General features: G+C 59.5%; 2 protein-coding genes across 12 annotated transcripts in view; both read right to left on the bottom strand.

The window, feature by feature from the left end:
* Positions 1 to 375: 375 nt before the first annotated feature.
* On the bottom strand, positions 376 to 9,217 carry LOC101912774 (sodium-dependent phosphate transporter 1-like). The gene is made up of 11 exons (XM_055820426.1): positions 9,194 to 9,217; positions 8,341 to 9,064; positions 8,105 to 8,245; positions 7,931 to 8,016; positions 6,269 to 6,365; positions 4,428 to 4,547; positions 2,580 to 2,828; positions 1,935 to 2,484; positions 1,660 to 1,833; positions 1,249 to 1,333; positions 376 to 798 (listed from the first exon to the last, which is right to left on the bottom strand). Exons 1-11 carry the CDS (start codon positions 9,215 to 9,217, stop codon positions 547 to 549), a joined length of 2,502 nt encoding a protein of 833 aa, XP_055676401.1. The 3' UTR covers positions 376 to 546.
* Positions 9,136 to 16,648, bottom strand: part of LOC101924442 (2-oxoglutarate dehydrogenase complex component E1) — a 36,139-nt gene continuing 28,626 nt past the window's right edge. For all 11 annotated transcript variants that reach the window (XM_055820108.1, XM_055820110.1, XM_055820106.1 and 8 more), the window contains 14 exons: positions 16,204 to 16,332; positions 15,421 to 15,600; positions 14,905 to 15,057; positions 14,122 to 14,224; positions 13,782 to 13,910; positions 12,463 to 12,613; positions 12,240 to 12,367; positions 11,978 to 12,156; positions 11,755 to 11,826; positions 11,148 to 11,270; positions 10,504 to 10,576; positions 9,696 to 9,859; positions 9,453 to 9,607; positions 9,136 to 9,363 (listed from right to left, as the gene is read on the bottom strand). In XM_055820108.1, the coding sequence (XP_055676083.1) occupies positions 9,243 to 9,363; positions 9,453 to 9,607; positions 9,696 to 9,859; positions 10,504 to 10,576; positions 11,148 to 11,270; positions 11,755 to 11,826; positions 11,978 to 12,156; positions 12,240 to 12,367; positions 12,463 to 12,613; positions 13,782 to 13,910; positions 14,122 to 14,224; positions 14,905 to 15,057; positions 15,421 to 15,600; positions 16,204 to 16,332 (1,860 nt within the window). In that variant the 3' untranslated portion in view covers positions 9,136 to 9,242. The remainder of the gene's footprint in view (positions 9,364 to 9,452; positions 9,608 to 9,695; positions 9,860 to 10,503; positions 10,577 to 11,147; positions 11,271 to 11,754; positions 11,827 to 11,977; positions 12,157 to 12,239; positions 12,368 to 12,462; positions 12,614 to 13,781; positions 13,911 to 14,121; positions 14,225 to 14,904; positions 15,058 to 15,420; positions 15,601 to 16,203; positions 16,333 to 16,648) is intronic.

Here is a 16,648-nt window from a genome sequence, read left to right as displayed (position 1 = left end):
AGCAGCCGCAGCCCCGCTCCCTCCCAGGGTGTGGGTGCCAGAGGGCCAGGACACAGGCCATGGCACAACACACCACCCGACCCGGGGTCCCCCGCTCGCACCCCCCAGGCCCCGGGACCACAGGCAGCACTGGGGTACAAAGGAAATCTTTACTGAGTCCGAGGTAGCAGCAGGGGAGGGGCAGGGGCTGTCCCCCAGCGACCCCCGAGCAAGATGGTTGGGCAGCATCTGGTGTCTGCACTACAGCAATGGAGGCAAAGCCAAACAGCACGGACCACGGGGGGGACAGGAACGTCCCACAGCCCCCAAGCCCACCCCGGCTGGGCAAGGCCCAGCCCCAGTCCTTACACATGGAGGAGTCACTGCCAGAGGATCTTATTTTTGATGATTTTAATTAGGAAAAGTGGCCTCCCATAACTGCTAATCTAAAACTACAGCACAGCAAGGCAGGCACCCCAAGGGCAGGCACAGTCTCAGTGCTGCACACCCCCCCTACAAACTTAGCGCCAAGACATTTAAAAAAAAGAAGATACTTCAGTGACAACACTATGCAGAACTGAGGGAGCTCCATGCCACGGTGGGACGAGCCTCCCCCACTCCTGGAGGGGAGGGTGGCAGCAGGGAAGCAGGAGCAGCGTGAGCCTTCAGGATCGCATACTTGAAGACAGCCATGATGGCAGCACTGATGAGACCCGAGATGGGGACAGTGACAAACCAGGCCATGAAGATGTTGCGGAAGAGGCGCCAGTCCACCGCCTTCCTGGAACGCAGCCAGCCCACCGAGACCACAGAGCCCACCTGCCCGAGAAGCCAGGGCACAGCTCAGCATTGCACTCTGCCTGCCACCCCCCAGCCCTTCCCAGGGTGCCAAAGGAAAGCCACAGCCATGGGGCCGGGGGTCTCGCTCCAGCCCTTGGGGACCCAGCAGACCCCAGGCAGAGCAAGCAGGGTGAGGAGCTGCCATCCCAGGGCAGCAGTGGGGACAGGGCACTGAGGCACCCAGGTTCTTATGGCCGCTCAGCAGAGCCCAGGGGTCCAAAGAGGTTTTACTACCTCATCGAGTGCCCCCTCACCCAGGGGCCTCCCCCAGCCCCGGGCAGCTGCTGCCACTCCACACTGGGAAGCAAATGGCAGAGCCAAAGGCCAGCTGGAAGCCCCATTTGGGACCTCCTCCACAGCTCAGCCTTATTAGCACCAGGATTTGGGGAAAGCAGGGCTTGCACAGAGCCAGTACCATCCCCCTCCTACCTTGCAGTGGGTTGTGCTGATAGGGAGGCCAACATTGGAGGCGATCACCACCGTCAGGGCAGATGCCAGCTCAATGCTGAAGCCACTGCAAAGAGAGAAAGTGCATGAGAACCTGGGCACCAGACACCCTGCGCTGCTCAGCCCAAGCCAGAGCTGGGACTGCTCTCCCCGGGCAGACCCTGCAGAGCTGAGTCAGCTCCTCACTTGGCTCTCCAGACCCCCAGCAGTCCCAGACTGATACCCCCCCCCCCCCGGCCCCGAGGGATGCAGGAAGGTGTTACAGGGCCACACATAACCCAGCTCCACCACCCAAGCAATGAAACCCCCAACAGAGAACGGAGAGGGGCTCCAGGAGCAGGATGCAGCTCTAGGGCTGCCTGCAGCCTCCCCCCGCCCCAAGGCGGACCTTACCTCGATGGTGTGATGGGAGTCAGATCCTTCCCCATTGTCTGGATGACTCTCCTCCCCCAGACCCACAAGCCAATGCAAATCCCTGCACCTCCATAGAGCAGCAGCCAGATGGGAGTTGCCACTTCACCTGTCTGATAGACCAGGTAGAGTGCAACCAGGGGCCCTATGGCATTGCTGGAAGAGAAAGGAGAGCTGGTCTAGAAGGCCAGAGGCTTTGGGCAAGATGGGCACCAGCCCTAGTGCGCAACCCCGCCGCTCCTGCTGACTCAACTGACCTGACATCATTGCCACCATGAGCAAAGGAGCCAAAGCAGGCTGTGAGGATCTGCAGGAACTGGAAGAGGAGGGACACCTCAGGTTTGTCCTGGTCATGCCACTCTTCCAGGGAGCTCCTGCTGCCTTTGTGGTCACCGACTCCTGTCTCCACTTGGGCAGCGTTGAGATCCACATCAGCTGCCGGGTGGGCATCTGCCACTGCATTGCAGTAGCTGGTGTAGCTGTCCATGCGGACTCTCTTCTTGGTGTCCGCCATGGGCCAGGTCAGCTTCTCCATCTCCTCCACCTCCTTGGCCCGGAGGGAGTCCAGGGGCATGCCACAGATAGCCATGGTGTAGGAGGTGTAGCTGTTGTTGCGCCGCAGGGGCTTGTCCCCCGAGTCCCCCATGCAGTCCCCCATCTTGGCCAGGTGCAGTTTATGCAGCAGCTCCTTGTAGAGGCCAGAGTCCTTGTGCACGGTGTGGTACTGGTACTGCCCACTGGAGCTCATCTGGTGGCCCACGGCCTGGTTGAACTGGACGAGGTTGCCGTTGGGCAGCCGCATGGCTCCTGCCAAGGGGGACAGTGGGGGTTTAGCACCCAGGGGTACCTGGGGTGAGGGAAAACCACGCTGGCACCCTACGTCACCCCCCACACCCGCTCACCGCTGTCAGTGCTGGTTTCCTTCAGGTCGAGGCTGGGAAGCCTCTCCTGCTCCGGGGCCTCCTCCAGGTCCCCCAGGTTGAAGGAGACTGTCCTCTCCTCCACCACTGCCCGGTGGGGTGCAGCTGACCCCACATCAGCAACGGGGCTCTTGGCATCACCCAGGGGCACCCGGGGCTCGTCGTGGTCCTCCTTGGGGCTGATGTTCTTCTCCATCAAGGGGCTTTCAGAAGGGCTTGATTTGATCTCACCTACAAAGGGAGGCAGCTGCCATCAAACCCCTTCCTGACACCAGGAACAAGCCCACACCCCTCACCACTCGGATTTATGCCAGCCAAATAAAATTCACAGCTTCGCCCCCATCCTGAACTTTGGAAACTGCTGGGCAGTTGCACCTTGTCCCAGGCACAACAGCCAAACAGTCACAGGCCAGCTCATCTCCTATTTTTAGGCCCTACCCACCCACACCGGGTGTGGTGAGCACCGTTATGGGGCTTTTATGCAGCAGAGGTTCCTCTTCAAGCCATGTTTGTCCCATCTCCATTCCCGGCAGCCGTGGGATGCTCTGGACCCGCTTCGGGGCAGCTGCAGCCCTGAGGCTGATGGGAAGGTGCCCAGAAGAGCCCAGCTCCTCCACCAGCCCACGAGCCCCAGCCCCCTGGGAGGACTTGCCCGCCTGGGCTCCTCTCCAGCACCCACTGGTGGGTGACAAACCCAAACCGGAGCCGGTCCCCACCTCCCAAGGGCAGCCTGGTTTCCTGTCCCACTGGGAGAGCCAAGCCAGCAGCACCAAGCCCTGCATACTGAGGCTGCTACACCCCCTCTACCAGGAAAAGCATGTTTTCTCCAGGTGAAAACATGAGATGAGGTCAGCTCCTTCAGACAACAACAAAAACCCACTTCCTTGTCACAAACATGACCATCTTCTACCCAGTTTGCTCACTGCAAGGGCCAGGCTGTGGCCTCCAGCCCCTCACCCTGGTATCAAGCCTCTGCAGAGCCCACATCCCCCTGCACCAGCGCCGCCCCACAGCAGAGCGGGGCTCTCCAGCAGGCAGGGGAGCCTGGCTGGCAGGCAGGCAGGAGTTAAGCCGAAGCTTGAACAGCTGGAAGATTGTCAAGGGCAGCCATAAAGCTGTTAGTCACACCCCAATTACACCAGTCTGACAAGGACACTGGTTATCCCCTCATCTCCAGTTCTGCAAGTGCCCCAGACTGCACACAAAATTTATATGCAAGACCACACACAGACTCCAGGAGAGCTGCCTGTACTTTTCAGGAGGCAGAGCTCGGGACTGCTCTTTTGGATGCCTTTCAATTTTTTTTTTTTTTTTTTTTGGCTACAGGGAAAGGATTTCATCAGCTTACACAGCTTTAAACTTGTGATCTGCATCTGCCAGGCCAAAGACCGATCAGCAGGTATGCAGAGGATTAAAGGTTACACTGGTTAACAGGCTGGTTGTCTCCCGCCTTCTCTTCTTTCTCTATTAAGCAGTGAAATCAGGCTGTTCAATATTGCCTGCTGTCCGGTGCAGCCCAAGGAGAGGCTGCCTTGCTGAGGGATCAGCTGCCAGGCACCACTCAGCAGCACAACAACTACTTCAAGGGGTATTTTGGGGCCCCGGGGAGCCGCTTGCTGGTATGGCTGCGGGGTAGGTGCATGCAGGTCCAGCTCAATGGGATGTGCTCCAGTGACTCGGAGTTTGCAGAGCAGCTTAAGCTCTAACTGAAGCTGAGGATCCCTGCTAGTAACAGCCCTGGGGCTAGTGAGATCTCCCACTGGGAAAGTAAGTTGGTTAGTTCAAGCACACCCTTCCCCAAGGGATTGCAAAAAGGGAGGCATTACTTACGTTCGATTTTCTTCTTCATTCTCGGACATACAAAGAACCAGACGACGAGAGCACAGACAACAGCACTCCCCACCGAAATTAGGAGGATACCCCACAGAGGAAGTTTGTCAAAGCCCAGCACTAGGAAATAAAACAACGGATCTTTGAAAACCTCCGGGCAAAAGCCTCCTTCACGTATGACTTTGCTCTTCCCGCCACGGGGACTCCATCACCTGCAACACCCCTGAGCTAATGTGCCTGCCAGGGAGAAATGCCACTGGAAAGCCAGCACTGGCCACAATGAAACCAAGCGCTTCACTTGCACAGAAGCCCCCCTCCCCCCTAGTTACAGTCTCCCCCACCCACAAGCTGGCCTTTCACATGGGCAGACACTTTCCCCTCCCTCCCGCAGCCAAACCAAATCAGGGACTGCTGCGTGCCCTGAGCAGAGACAGGAGACAACTCACAACCCTTGTCTCCTCTCTTGCTGCAATGTCAAAGAAAAAAACAACAAACCACCCAGCACGGCTGCTGCAGCAGCAGCACCACTTCCCCATCAGGGAGAAGACATGCAGGACCTGGGCTGCTCCCACCAGAGACCCATTAACTCCTCCCGCTGCAGGGGGAAGATGGTTCTCCTGCTCCTGTGTCCCTAGGAACTTAAGCTCAAGTTTCAAGGCATTTGAGGTGTTACCTGACCCAGTTACAAGCATTCCCACATGCAGTGTGACTTTTAGCAGAGGCTCTGCATTATAGAGCCAGCCGCAGCCACACCCTGAAGCCCCCCCCCCCCCCCCCCCCCCCCGGGACTATCAGGTGCTGTGACCGACCACTCAGCTCCCTATTCCTGCTGCAGGCCATACCCGACTGCTCTTAACACACCACCAGCAACATCACAGCTACTCTACCCACACATTTGGCTACTCGTTTACAGTGAGCCTGGCTCCCTGCAGGCTGCAAGCCCTGCATTTAAGCGGCACAGAGCTCCCCCAGCTCTCCTGCAGCACAGGGCTCAGGATAAACATGAATCCACCTTGGGGGTGGCCAAGTGATGAAGTGATCTTGGAGCAGCACCGCAGCAGCCTCACCTTCTCCCCCAGGCCGGGAAGCCAAGGAAGGGGAGGCTGACTTCCCTCCAGAACATTTTCCAGCCACTGTTTACAGAGGAAGCCCTGCAGAGCCAGGGCTGACTGCTCTCACCCCACCTCCGGCAGCTCCTCCACAACAGGAAACCGATGCTCAGACCAGAAGCGGCTCACACCAAGTCATCCCGACAGATGGAGGTTACGGAGCCTCCAGCTCCACAGGCAACGCCACCCTCCCCTGCCAAGCCCTCTCCTAGTCCTGCCCACGACATGTCCCCCTGCACAACAGCCAAACAAGCATTTCAATTTGGCCTTTCAGACTGAAGTACAAACTCCTCTTATCAGTACAGGTGCCAGCTCTTCTTGCCAGGGATAGTGAGTTTATTCTGAGGGACAAAGTGAATCGGGAGGCACAGCCTCCATCCCTGCTCCTAGTCTTGCTAGTGGCAGCCCGAGGAGTCTCTTCAGCTGCAGCCGGGTACCTGAGCTTTAGCACAGGTGAGAGAAGGGAAGAGGAAGCCAAGTTATCTGCTAGTCCTGTGCAGTCTAAGGAGAAAGGTCTGGAGGGGTTTAGTTTGAGCAGGTCTCTTTGGCTGGGCAACTATCTAGCCCAGAACTCAGCGCACACTAGCCTGCAGCCTTCTGTAACTGGCACAGGCCAGCCACCTTCTAGGAGATTTCAGCCCTGTAAAGCAAAAAAGGGGTAAATCGTGCATTTAATGGAGGTTTTGTAAAGCACACAAAAGTTAAGGTTCAATTTTTCTGACAGGTACTTACAAGGTGCACCGGTGTACATGATGGAGAAGAGGTTGATCCCCACGGTACAGGCATAGAAGACTGGCAAAGCTCGCAAACCATTGGGAACAGGATCTGCCTGCAAAACAAGGATCAGTGCTGCAGAAAGCCAGACCTCGAGGGCTGTGCAGCTGTCGGAGCCACCAAGCAACACCCCCTTCCCAAAAGGGGGTCTGCACCTTCAGTCAACTGCTGACAGCAGCTCAGACACCACGCTCCTGCAAGCTCTGCCAAAAGCCAAAGCTCCCAACAGCTTCTGGATAATAACCCACGGGGCTGGCACTGTCAGACCACCCCAGCAGCCTGGGGACAGAGAAGGTGGCAGAACACTAGGGATCCCATGAGGCTCCCCAGGGACCAAGAACAGGCACAGCCAAGTGTCCCACCACTCCAACGTGGAGCATCTCATCTGTGCCTGCAGCTAGGGGCTGCCTTGCTCCTGAACCCTTCCTAAGGCTCTCCAGCCTCTGGCTGCATTTAGGTTTTCTTTCAATTCCCCAGGCACTTTCAGACAAAATAGTCTGTCAGACAAAGCCTTTACCTCTTTCCAGCCGACTTGGACAAAATAGGAGTCCATTACTCACAAAGCAGCTTATCTGGCCACGTACCTGCACAGAGAGGCCCTCACCCGAGCAGCAGGAGGACTTAATCTCCACTGCTGCTGCCCAGCAATCAGGGTCTAGCATTGGTACAAACACACCAAGCCTTACCAAATGCCAAGCAGGACGGAGCAACCAAACTATTCAGCATCAGGATGAAGCATGACAGGGCCAGCCCAGCTTTGAAAAGCCAGTTACGCAAGGTTACTCTGACAGCAGTGACGCTAAACTGTTTTTAAGGGCTGCCAGGTAGAGAGAACAGCAGCGATAAGATCTGAACATCTCTGGAACCAGAAATAGTTAGATCTAGGATTTCAAATAATTGAAGTTAGCCTCAAACATACAGATGGAAATGCTGGAGCTCCTCTGTACAGCTGGCTGGGTACCCCTGCTCTGTGCTAGCAGCATCCTGTGCTCCACGGTAGTCATCATCATCTCAGAAGGATGAGGCTTAACACCGCCACCTCCATTTCAAGCAGCTTTGGGTGCCCGATACCTCTTCCTGGGCTTTCGGACACTCCCAACAGTGGGAGCGTGTTCCTGGAGCCAGCCCAGGTGCCTCTCACTGTACCTGGGGCCCCAGATGGGAGGAAAGGACAGTCTGCGCAGCACCGGGGACAGTCCTGGCCCTCCTGGTTTAAATAAAGCCATCACTGTTGGTCATTACCTTCACCTGCAGCCTGACACATGAGGAGGTCCTGCCTTGCACCAGGACTTAGGAAAAGCCTGACAAGCAGGTCTGACCTTATCAGTTCTGGGCTACTTCCCTGCTTGGGAATTACAGCTGCTTCTGCCAAGGCCAGGCCCACATATTTTGGAGGAGGTGAAGTGCTGCCTCCTCACCTCCTGGGCTCCACATCTCATTTTCCCACCCCTTCAGCCCTTCCCAAAGGAGTCCTGAAGGGCTCACCCAACTGTCAACCCAAGGACGGATGTGCCTGGCAAAACCCTGGTGCATGGAAGCCACCCAGCCACTGCAATGGGCAGACAAGGGAGCACCTGGGAGCCCCAAAAGCCATCAGAAAGCAGAGTGGGCAGCTCTTACCTTACGGAGGATGAACCTCCGGACAAGGAAGAAGAGGATGGCAGACATGATGCCTGAAAGGAGGGGCGAGACGAACCAGGACAACACTAGGAGAGAAGAGGCACAATCAGCATCCCACTGCTGGAAGGGGAAGCCCAGGGGGCACACGGAGGCCATCACATGAGCCGGGCTTACCGATCTTTAGCAGCTCGGACCACTTGACACCTTCTTGCCCTTTGGCCACCAGTGAAAAGCCAATGGTTGCTCCAACAATGCAGTGGGTACCTGAAATGGGGAGCCTCAAGAACGAAGCCACTAGCTGCCACACAGCAGATCCTGGAGCAGGAGGAGAAGCCTGGTAAGAAAGCCATCGCCGGGGCACCCTGGGGTACACTGCTCCCCCATCTTGCCCCCCCTCCCCCCCTCCTCACCAAACATGGCACTGATCGAACCCGCCATCAGCAGCTGCTGTGTGGAGTTGTACATCTCCACATCAATCAGTCCCTTCCGGATGGTCTCACTGACTTTGGCTCCCAGGAGGACGGAGCCCAGCGTCTCAAAGATGCTGGCGAGGATGCAGGCTTGCCGGAGGGTCACAACCCCCGAGCCCACTGCGACGGCACGGCCACCCACCTGCCTTGTGCCAGCAGCCGGTGCGAGTGCCACCCGCCCACCGTGACTCCCGGCCCCACGGCTGATGGGGAGCTGGGTGGCACCGGGGGGACCAAGGAGGCAGGAAGCGGCCCACAGCCAGCGCCCAGCGCCCCGCCCCCCCGCACCTCCACGGCAGAACACGGAGCCGAACGCCCCCTGAGCGGCTGCAGGGCCCCAGGCCGGGGTCCCAGTGCGGGCAGGGTGGGACAGCACGTCCCCGGCACGGCCGAACTGCCCTCGGCTGCCCTGGAAGCTGGGGCCGGTGGGGTGGGCATCACCCCCAGACTCGCCTTGGTCCCACGGTGGGGGCAGCCACCCCGTGTCACGCCCCTCCACGAGCAGCAGGGGCAAGTGCAACAGCAGACTGGGAGGGACTGGGAGATGGCCGGGCACATTGCACTGGTCACCCCCAGAGAGGAGCCCCAGGGAGCAGTCCCCCAGGGGACCAGGGGCACGAAGGGTCTCCCCCCCGCCACAGCAGGTGGGGGCAGCTCCCAGCCCCTCTCAGCTGCCAGGGCAGCTGCGCCAGCGCTGGCCCCAGCCCCCGTGGACAAGGACTCCAGCTGCCAGTATAGGGTTGGACAAGGTCTGTAGTTACGGAGGGAAGGGGGAGGCGAGCGCGGGACAGACACGGACAGACACAGACGGGCGCATGCTGCTGCCGCCGCCGGGCTGGCACTTAGGCCAGGTCCTTGAAGGCGTCGAGGTTGAAGGCTGTGTCAAGGAGCCGCTGCAGCTCCGTCAGGTGGGTTTTCTTGTTGCCGGTGGCAGGGGCAGCCGCTGGCTCCCGCCCTGCATACCTATGGGGGAGAAGACAAGGGGTGAGGGGGGGTCTGCACCCTCCAGCCTCCCCCGAGCATCACGACCACCCCACCCCCCAAGTTCCTACCAGACGGGCTTGGCGCGGTTGATGGTAGTGCGCAGCCGGGGTTTGACGTAGTCGTAGTAGCCCTGGTTCTTGTGCTCCTCCTGGCACCACACCAGCTCGGCAGCTGGGTACTTCTGGGCTTCCAACTGGAGGAGGTCGAAGGGGAACGGGGAGAGCTGCGGGCAACACGGAGCAGCATCACAGTGGCGCCACGGGAGCAGCACCCCCAGCCCGTGGGCTCAGAGGTGGCCGGATGCTGCTCACCTGCTCCACCCTGGTGATTGCCACGTCGGCCTCCATCTGCCGGGCCTTGCGCTCACGGGTCAGGTCGTAGTAGACCTTGCCAGTGCAGAACAGCACTCGCTTCACCCGCTCAGGACTCTGGGCCGCAGGGCCGCTGTCGGGGATGACACGGAGGAAGTGGGTGCCTGCCACGGGAGAGGGTAGCACCGTCAGCCACAGCAGCCTGCGGCACCGCACCGGCAGCTGCCTGCACCCACATCCCATGCCAGCTCCTCCGGGGACCCCAGCCTGCGCAGGCAAACCGGAGAGGCAGAGCCAGGCAGCTGGTACTGGGTCAGCTCCCAGTACAAACCATCGCAACTCTGTGCAACCTGCGGCTGCCAAATCCGGGTGGCACCGCTCTGGCGGGAAGGGGCTGCTGGCGGAGGAAGTGCCACAGCAAAATCTGGAAAGCCGAGCCACCTCTCTCCTGGGCACCAGACTCGGCGCTAACAGGGGGTGGCTCCAATTTGCTGGGTAGATGGGCGCAGCCAGCACACCCCAGCTGCAGCTGGGGCGGGCACGCCGCCTTGGCACTGGAGGGGAGCGGGGAGGGAGGAAGGCAGCCCACGTGCTGCGCTGGCACAGAGCTCTCTGCATGACTGCCTGCGATGCCCCCGTGCCAGCAGCATCAGCCCTGCCCAGCTGCTCTTCGGCACAGGGAGGCCGCTGCCAGGCGGACTTTGCCCGAGGCCACTGGCTCCTGCCCTTCACCCTTCATCCCGCAGATCGGCACGGGGTGGGGGGGGTGGGAGGGGGGGAGAAATGAGCACCTCCGCGCCGCCCATACCTGGCAGCATGTCGTCAAAGCTGGAGCGGGCTTCGGGGTGGCGCAGCAGCGACTTTGGAGTGAAAATTATCAGCTGGAAGGAGGGGGGAAGAGGCAGAGCAAGGCGGTCAGCCTTGCCAGAAACATCTCCCCTACAAACAAAGGCCAGAGCACCGACCTGCCCATCCTGCCTGGCCCCCCCCCCGCCCCCACCCCCCGAGCCCAGGAGCAGCCGCAGATTTGCTCCTCGCTCGGCTGCCGTGCTCTGCCAGATCTGGCATCTGCTTCCAACAGCACCAGCTCTCCCTGTCTGAGCTTCCCCCAGGGAAGAGGCCAAGGTGCTGCCGAAACCTGCTTGGCCCGCAGCTGGAGCTGAAGGCAAGCGGCGGGACTGCACTAGTTACCGATGCCCACCAGCCGGCCGTGGCGCCTGGCCTGCCCACACAGGAAGGGGCCACAGCCACCGCCGCCTGCGCAAGCTGGCCGGCAGCACATCATGCACCAAGCCAGTCCCGAGCACCACGAGGTCCTTGGCCTGGCCAGAGGCAAACTGCCCGTGTTTGCTGCCCAGGTGCAAGAACAAGCCCGCCCCAAGTCCCGTCCCCAGGCTCAGCAGGGTCATGGGGCTGCCCTGCCTCGGCAGGCGCAGAGCTGCTGGCACTGACCGGTTTGCGGAAGGGCAGGAGGATCTGGCGCCGGAGGACGTGGAAGAAGTTGGCCGGAGTGGAGCAGTTCACAACAATCCAGTTGCAGTCATAGAGCTGACGCACATCAAAGTCGTCCAGTTTCTGCCTCGGTGAGTGCAGTTCAAGGGATTTCAAGAAACACAAGGTGCCTCTTGGCCTCACAGCTCCAGCAGCGGGGCAAAGAGCAGCACCCAGCCCTCTCTCCCTCCCCTCCCTCTCCAGAGCACATGGACACCCACAGAGACCCGGGAGAGGCTGCAGGTCCGTGCCCCTGCCTTGAGGTGGCCAGCAACACCCCCACCTCCTGCTGCTTTTGGACCCACCTCTGCCTTGCATCCTGCAGCAGCCCCGGGGGTGGTGGAGGTGCACCCTGGGCATGGGGTTCAGCCCCCTTCCCGAAACCCTCCAGCTGCAGCACGAGCCCAGGGCACCCCACACCTCCTGCTACTGGCTCCGCAGCCCCCGCTGCGACCGTAGCACTGTGCAGGGCCCACCCTGGTGGTGTTGCCCCCCTCCCCGTTTCAAGTCAGCAGTTGGATCCAGAACACAGGAGGGCCAGGCTGAGCTCAGCACGGCCGCCACTCACAGGGAAGACGTCAGGATCGTCATTGCACATCTGCAAAAATCGCTCTGGGCAGGCGGAGGAGTGCTCAGGACCCTGCAGGGACCAAGCAGCGGGAGAGTGAGAGGGGGGCGAGGCTAGTGCAAGCAGCTGATGCTAGGCGCTGCCACTGCTGCCCTCAGCTGCTTCTTATGCAGGCCAGACAATGGGCACACCCCTGGGTGCCCGTGAGCTGGGGGCTCCTTACCATGCCCTCCATGCCATGGGGAAGCAGCAGGACAATGCCGTTCTGCCTCACCCACTTGGCCTGCCCGGGACAGATGAACTGGTCAATTATGCACTGGGCGGTGTTGTGGAAGTCCCCAAACTGGGCTTCCCAAAGCACCAGGGCGTTGGGGCTGGCCATGGCAAAGCCCAGCTCAAATCCTGAAGGATGGGAGAGAAGCGAGGGGGTTATCTTCCCAGAGTGGCCTCACCCCTGGGCAGCAAGCACAGACCTCCTCACCCACCGAGGACGCCGTACTCCGACAGAGAGCTGTTGCAGACAGTGTAAGGAGCCTGGTTGGGCCACAGGTGGTTCATGGGGATACAGGTCCTCTTGTCCACATTCTGGTCATGCAGGACATGGTGGCGATGGCTGGAAGAGGGGAAAGCGTTACTTCACCGTCACCCTTCGGATGCCTTCCAGAAAGGCTAGAAGCACCTTTGCAGCCACCAAAAGCATGGCTTTACCTAAACGTCCCCCTCTCAACGTCCTGGCCACTCAGGCGGATGTGGATGCCCTCTTTGAGCAGGGAACCAAACGCCATGTACTCTGCCAGGGCCCAGTCCACTGTCCGGTTCTTCACCATCTCCCCACGGGTTTTCAGGATACGGCTCAAACCTGCCAGGACGGAATACGGTTTGTAGCCCACACAGGAGGGAGTTCCAGTGACACCATGTTTCTCCCACAATCCACCCACGGACTGACAGACTGCAAATGCCTGGAGGTAGAGGAACAGATTCACCTCTGCCACAGGGATGAACCAGGGATGAGGAATCATCCCTGCAAAGAAGGATCGGCTCCAAAGCAGAGCTAGCTCAGTTCACTTCCCTTAACCACAGCTCCCTTGTGAACTAATTCTCATAGACTCACAGGGTGCTCTGGGGTGGAAGGGACTTTCAGAGTCCCTCCTAGTCCAACCCCTCTGCCATGAGCAGGGACGTTTTCACTAGATCAGGTCGCTCAAAGGCCCGTCCAAGCCGGCCTTGAACTCTGCCAGGGATGGGGCACCCACAACTTCTCCGGGCAACCTGTGCCAGCATCTCACCAGCCTCACCGTAAACACTCCTCCTTTATTTATGTCCAATCTAAACCGGCCCTCTTTCGGCTTCAAAGCCTCGCCCCTTGTCCTGTCACTACAGGCCCCCGTGAAGTCTCTCCACATCTTTCTCATAAGCCCCGTTACACACCAAAAGGCCGCGGTGAGGTGTTTGTGGAGCCTTCTCCAGGCTGAACACCTCCAACTCACTCAGCCTTTCGGCACAGGAGAGGTGTTCCAGCCCTGCGATCATTTCCATGGCCGCCTCTGGACCTGCTCCAGCAGGCACACACCACACCACAACACAGGGAGCTCCATCTGAACGTAAGGAAGGACTTCTTTACTCTGAGAGGGACAGAGCACTGGCGCAGGCTGCCCAGGGGGGCTGCAGGGTCTCCTTCTCTGGAGACATTCAAAACCCACCTGGATGCAACTCTGCAACCTGCTCTAGCAGAACCTGCTTTAGCAGGGGGTTGGACTAGATGATCCCCAGGTGCCTTCCAACCCCGACCACTCTGTGATTCTGTGAACAGGTCCATTCTGTCCTGCGCTGCGCACCCCAGAGCTGGACACAGTGCTCTGGGGATGGGTCTCGGGAGAACAGAGGGTGAGAATCCATTCCCCCCACCAGCTGGCCACACATATCGAAGCACTGTAGCAGGTCCCTTCATCTCAGGCCATGTTCCAGCCCTATCTCACATCTTCTCCAGAATGAACGCCCAGTTTGGCATAGCTTCCGCAAGCTCCTACCTCCGTGGATAGTGAAATCCTCCACTGGCACTGAGCTGGCCACCTGACCAATGTGCGTCAAGTCCTCTTCGTTCAGACCAGTGGAAGGGCAGGTCATGCTCCGGGGTTGGCCATCCAGAGTGAAGAAACCTGCAGAAGGAGCAGCAGCCCACCATGTTGTGGGAGCCATGCCCAGCTCTCTGTGAAGAGCTCAGATCACGGACACTGTCAAGCAAGGGCGGGGATTGCCAGGAGCGGAGAGCACCACCCCACCAGGGTGATTTACTAGAATATAGCTGTCACAGCTCTAGAGAAGCCAGGGTCTTTGCTAGGGACCTCCAAAACATGGCTAGTGGCTTACCAGGCCAGGGTGAGTCCAGCCAGTGCTTGATGTGCAAGATCTTTTCATCCTTGGATCTCGCATGGGCCTCCTCGCAGATCTTGTCATACTTGGCGATTTCCTCCTGAAAGGCAGAACCAGGAGGCAGAAAAGCATTAGCTTTTAGTTGTCTCCAAACAAGGGTGATGAGCCGGGCGGCCTCGGCGTGAGCTTGCAAGGGTGCTGGAGGACACAGCTGGTCCCCACAGCAGGGCAGCCCCAGGGCCGCACAGCTCAGCCTTAGAGCGCAGAGCTGCTGCCGGAGGCCCCTGTCCCCCTCAGGACAGCCCCGCTGCCATCTGAGCCGGCTACTCACATTCTACCCGAAAGATCCTGCAACGTGGTACCGGGGGCAACAAAGAGCTGGCAGAGCTGCTGCCACGCTTGCTGCCAGGGAGGCAGAACTTGTGCAGGGGACCTGCCCCAGATCCCCCCAGGCCACAGTGAGCCCAAGTGCTGCACAGCCCAGCTCTTCCGTGAGTCGCAGCTGCACTGCAGTGGCCCAGCACCGTATGGCTTGTGCTGCACTGATCACGGGGCATCCTTGAACTACATGTTCCTGTGCTGTTCAGGACGAGCCTTGGCTCCTAACCTGGTTGCTGCCAGGTTTGCATTGCTCACCCATCCCTAGCACAGCTCTGCCAGCTTCAGGTGACAAGCACAAGCAGAAACGGGCATCATTCACACCCAGGTAAGAACCAAACACATAGTTTTTACCCGGAGATGCCGCCTGCAGTTTTCCTTCCAGGCCCCAAGGGACAGTACCTCGTACTCCAGCTGATTTACCACCCCCTGGGAAATCAGCAGCTCTGCATATTTCTGCAGCACTGGCTTCTGTTTCCGGATCTGTTTGTACATCAGGGGCTGCGTGAACATGGGTTCGTCCATCTCGTTGTGGCCATTGCGTCTGTAACAAACCTGCCGGGAAGGGAAAGAGCCTTTGAAAGCAGCTCCTTGCAACCCGCGACTCCAAAAGCAGTCGGAGGTACCTGGATCTCTGTGCTAGGCAGGGTCTGAAACAGCCCAGGAGGGACCCACGCACGTCCTCTCCAATGTGGGAGGCGAGGGCAGGCTCCACACAGAGACAGTGTCACCTCTCCAAGTGCTATTACAGCCTCGTTGCCTTGCTTTACACCATCTCCTCCCTACCATCACGTCAAAAGGGCCAAACAAGCCCTGAGGAGAAACCTCAGCTTTCAGAAAATACACCCCAAGAGGTATCAGCAAGCACCCACAGCAGAGCCACAGCTTTAGGATAAAGCCTTTTGCCACGTTCCTCACCAAATCCACCACCACGTCCTTATGGAAGGTGCTACGCCACTCTGCTGCCACATTGCACACGTAGACGACGGCCTCTGGGTCGTCTGCATTGACGTGGAAAATGGGTGCGTTCACCACACGGGCGACATCGGTTGGGTATGGGGAGGAGCGGGCCATCCGGGGGTCTGTTGTGAACCCAATCTGTAGCAGGTGAGAGGGAACAGGACCAGCACAGCGGTAAGGATTTGGAATATGGCTCTGCTACACAGCTCCTTCTATGGACACTCATAGACTTGGGCCCCTGGGGCAGCTGTTTTACCAGTTCAGGAAAGCACCAGGTGAGCGCACACGGAGCTTCGAGGGCAGCTCGGCTGCTATGCTGAGCTGGGGGCTCCCCCACCATGGCTGCACTGCTCAGTCATAGCACAACCCGCCCGACTCCTGCACCCAGGCACCGCAGCCCGTTCCGGTCCCGGCACCTAGGCTGTTAAGCCGCTGCACCCACAGGGATGGGCTGGCCCCAGTGAAATGTCTCTGGTTTACATGGGGCACAACAGAGCAGCCCTGCGTGATCTCAGACGCCAAGCACCAGGCTGCACCACCTCTGTGCCAGGCTGGACTCAAAAGTTGCTCCTGCTGAGTAGCTGGGTGTGGAGTACCCCCTGCTGACCCCAGGATCATGGCTCATGCCAGGAACGTTGGCTGGGAAACAGCTACTGCCTGCTGCCAGCTACCACCTAGACCTGAACCTGCAGGGGCTGATCTGCAACGGACCTGCTTGGACGCAGGGGACTTGCTCCTCACCTGGTTGTTCACCACAACGTGAACAGTGCCGTGGGTGGTGTAGGAGGGAAGGTCGCTCAAGTGGAATGTCTCATACACGATGCCCTGCCCAGCGAAAGCGGCGTCTCCGTGCAGGAGGATGGACATCACCTGGGAGATGTGAAGCCACAGCAGTCAGCAGGGGCTCTGTGGGGCTGGCAGGCAGAGGCAGCCACCAGGAAAGGGCCCAAGTCTCATCCCCGTGAGCCTTTGGCATCCCAGACAGGACATGGAGCAGCTCGCCAATGCATCTGATGCTTTCTCAGGGGATCGGAGAGGGGCCAGCCACGATGGGCGCGACTGCCAGGGAGAAGGTCGTGGCCACCGGTTTCCCCCCCACGCCAGGACAGCACACTTGGGATGCCTCAGCCAGGCAGCGGGACGGCACCTGGCGCACAGCACCTGGGAGGCGAGCCCCATTCCCAGA

This window comes from Falco peregrinus, chromosome 17 (assembly GCF_023634155.1).
Source record: "Falco peregrinus isolate bFalPer1 chromosome 17, bFalPer1.pri, whole genome shotgun sequence".
Classification (NCBI taxonomy): Eukaryota; Metazoa; Chordata; class Aves; order Falconiformes; family Falconidae; genus Falco; species Falco peregrinus.
The sequence above is the reverse complement of the archived record's forward strand: the minus strand, read 5'-3'. Positions and strand labels throughout refer to the sequence as shown.

What these genes read in the sequence shown, in the direction of transcription:
- LOC101912774 (XM_055820426.1), bottom strand. Translation starts at nt 9,217, where the DNA reads ATGCGCCCGTCTGTGTCTGTCCGT. An exon ending in TTCGATCAGTGCCATGTTTG is followed by an intron (nt 8,246 to 8,340) that starts GTGAGGAGGGGG and finishes CTCCTGCTCCAG; the next exon opens with GATCTGCTGTGTGGCAGCTA. An exon ending in CATGTACACCGGTGCACCTT is followed by an intron (nt 4,548 to 6,268) that starts GTAAGTACCTGT and finishes TTTATTTCCTAG; the next exon opens with TGCTGGGCTTTGACAAACTT.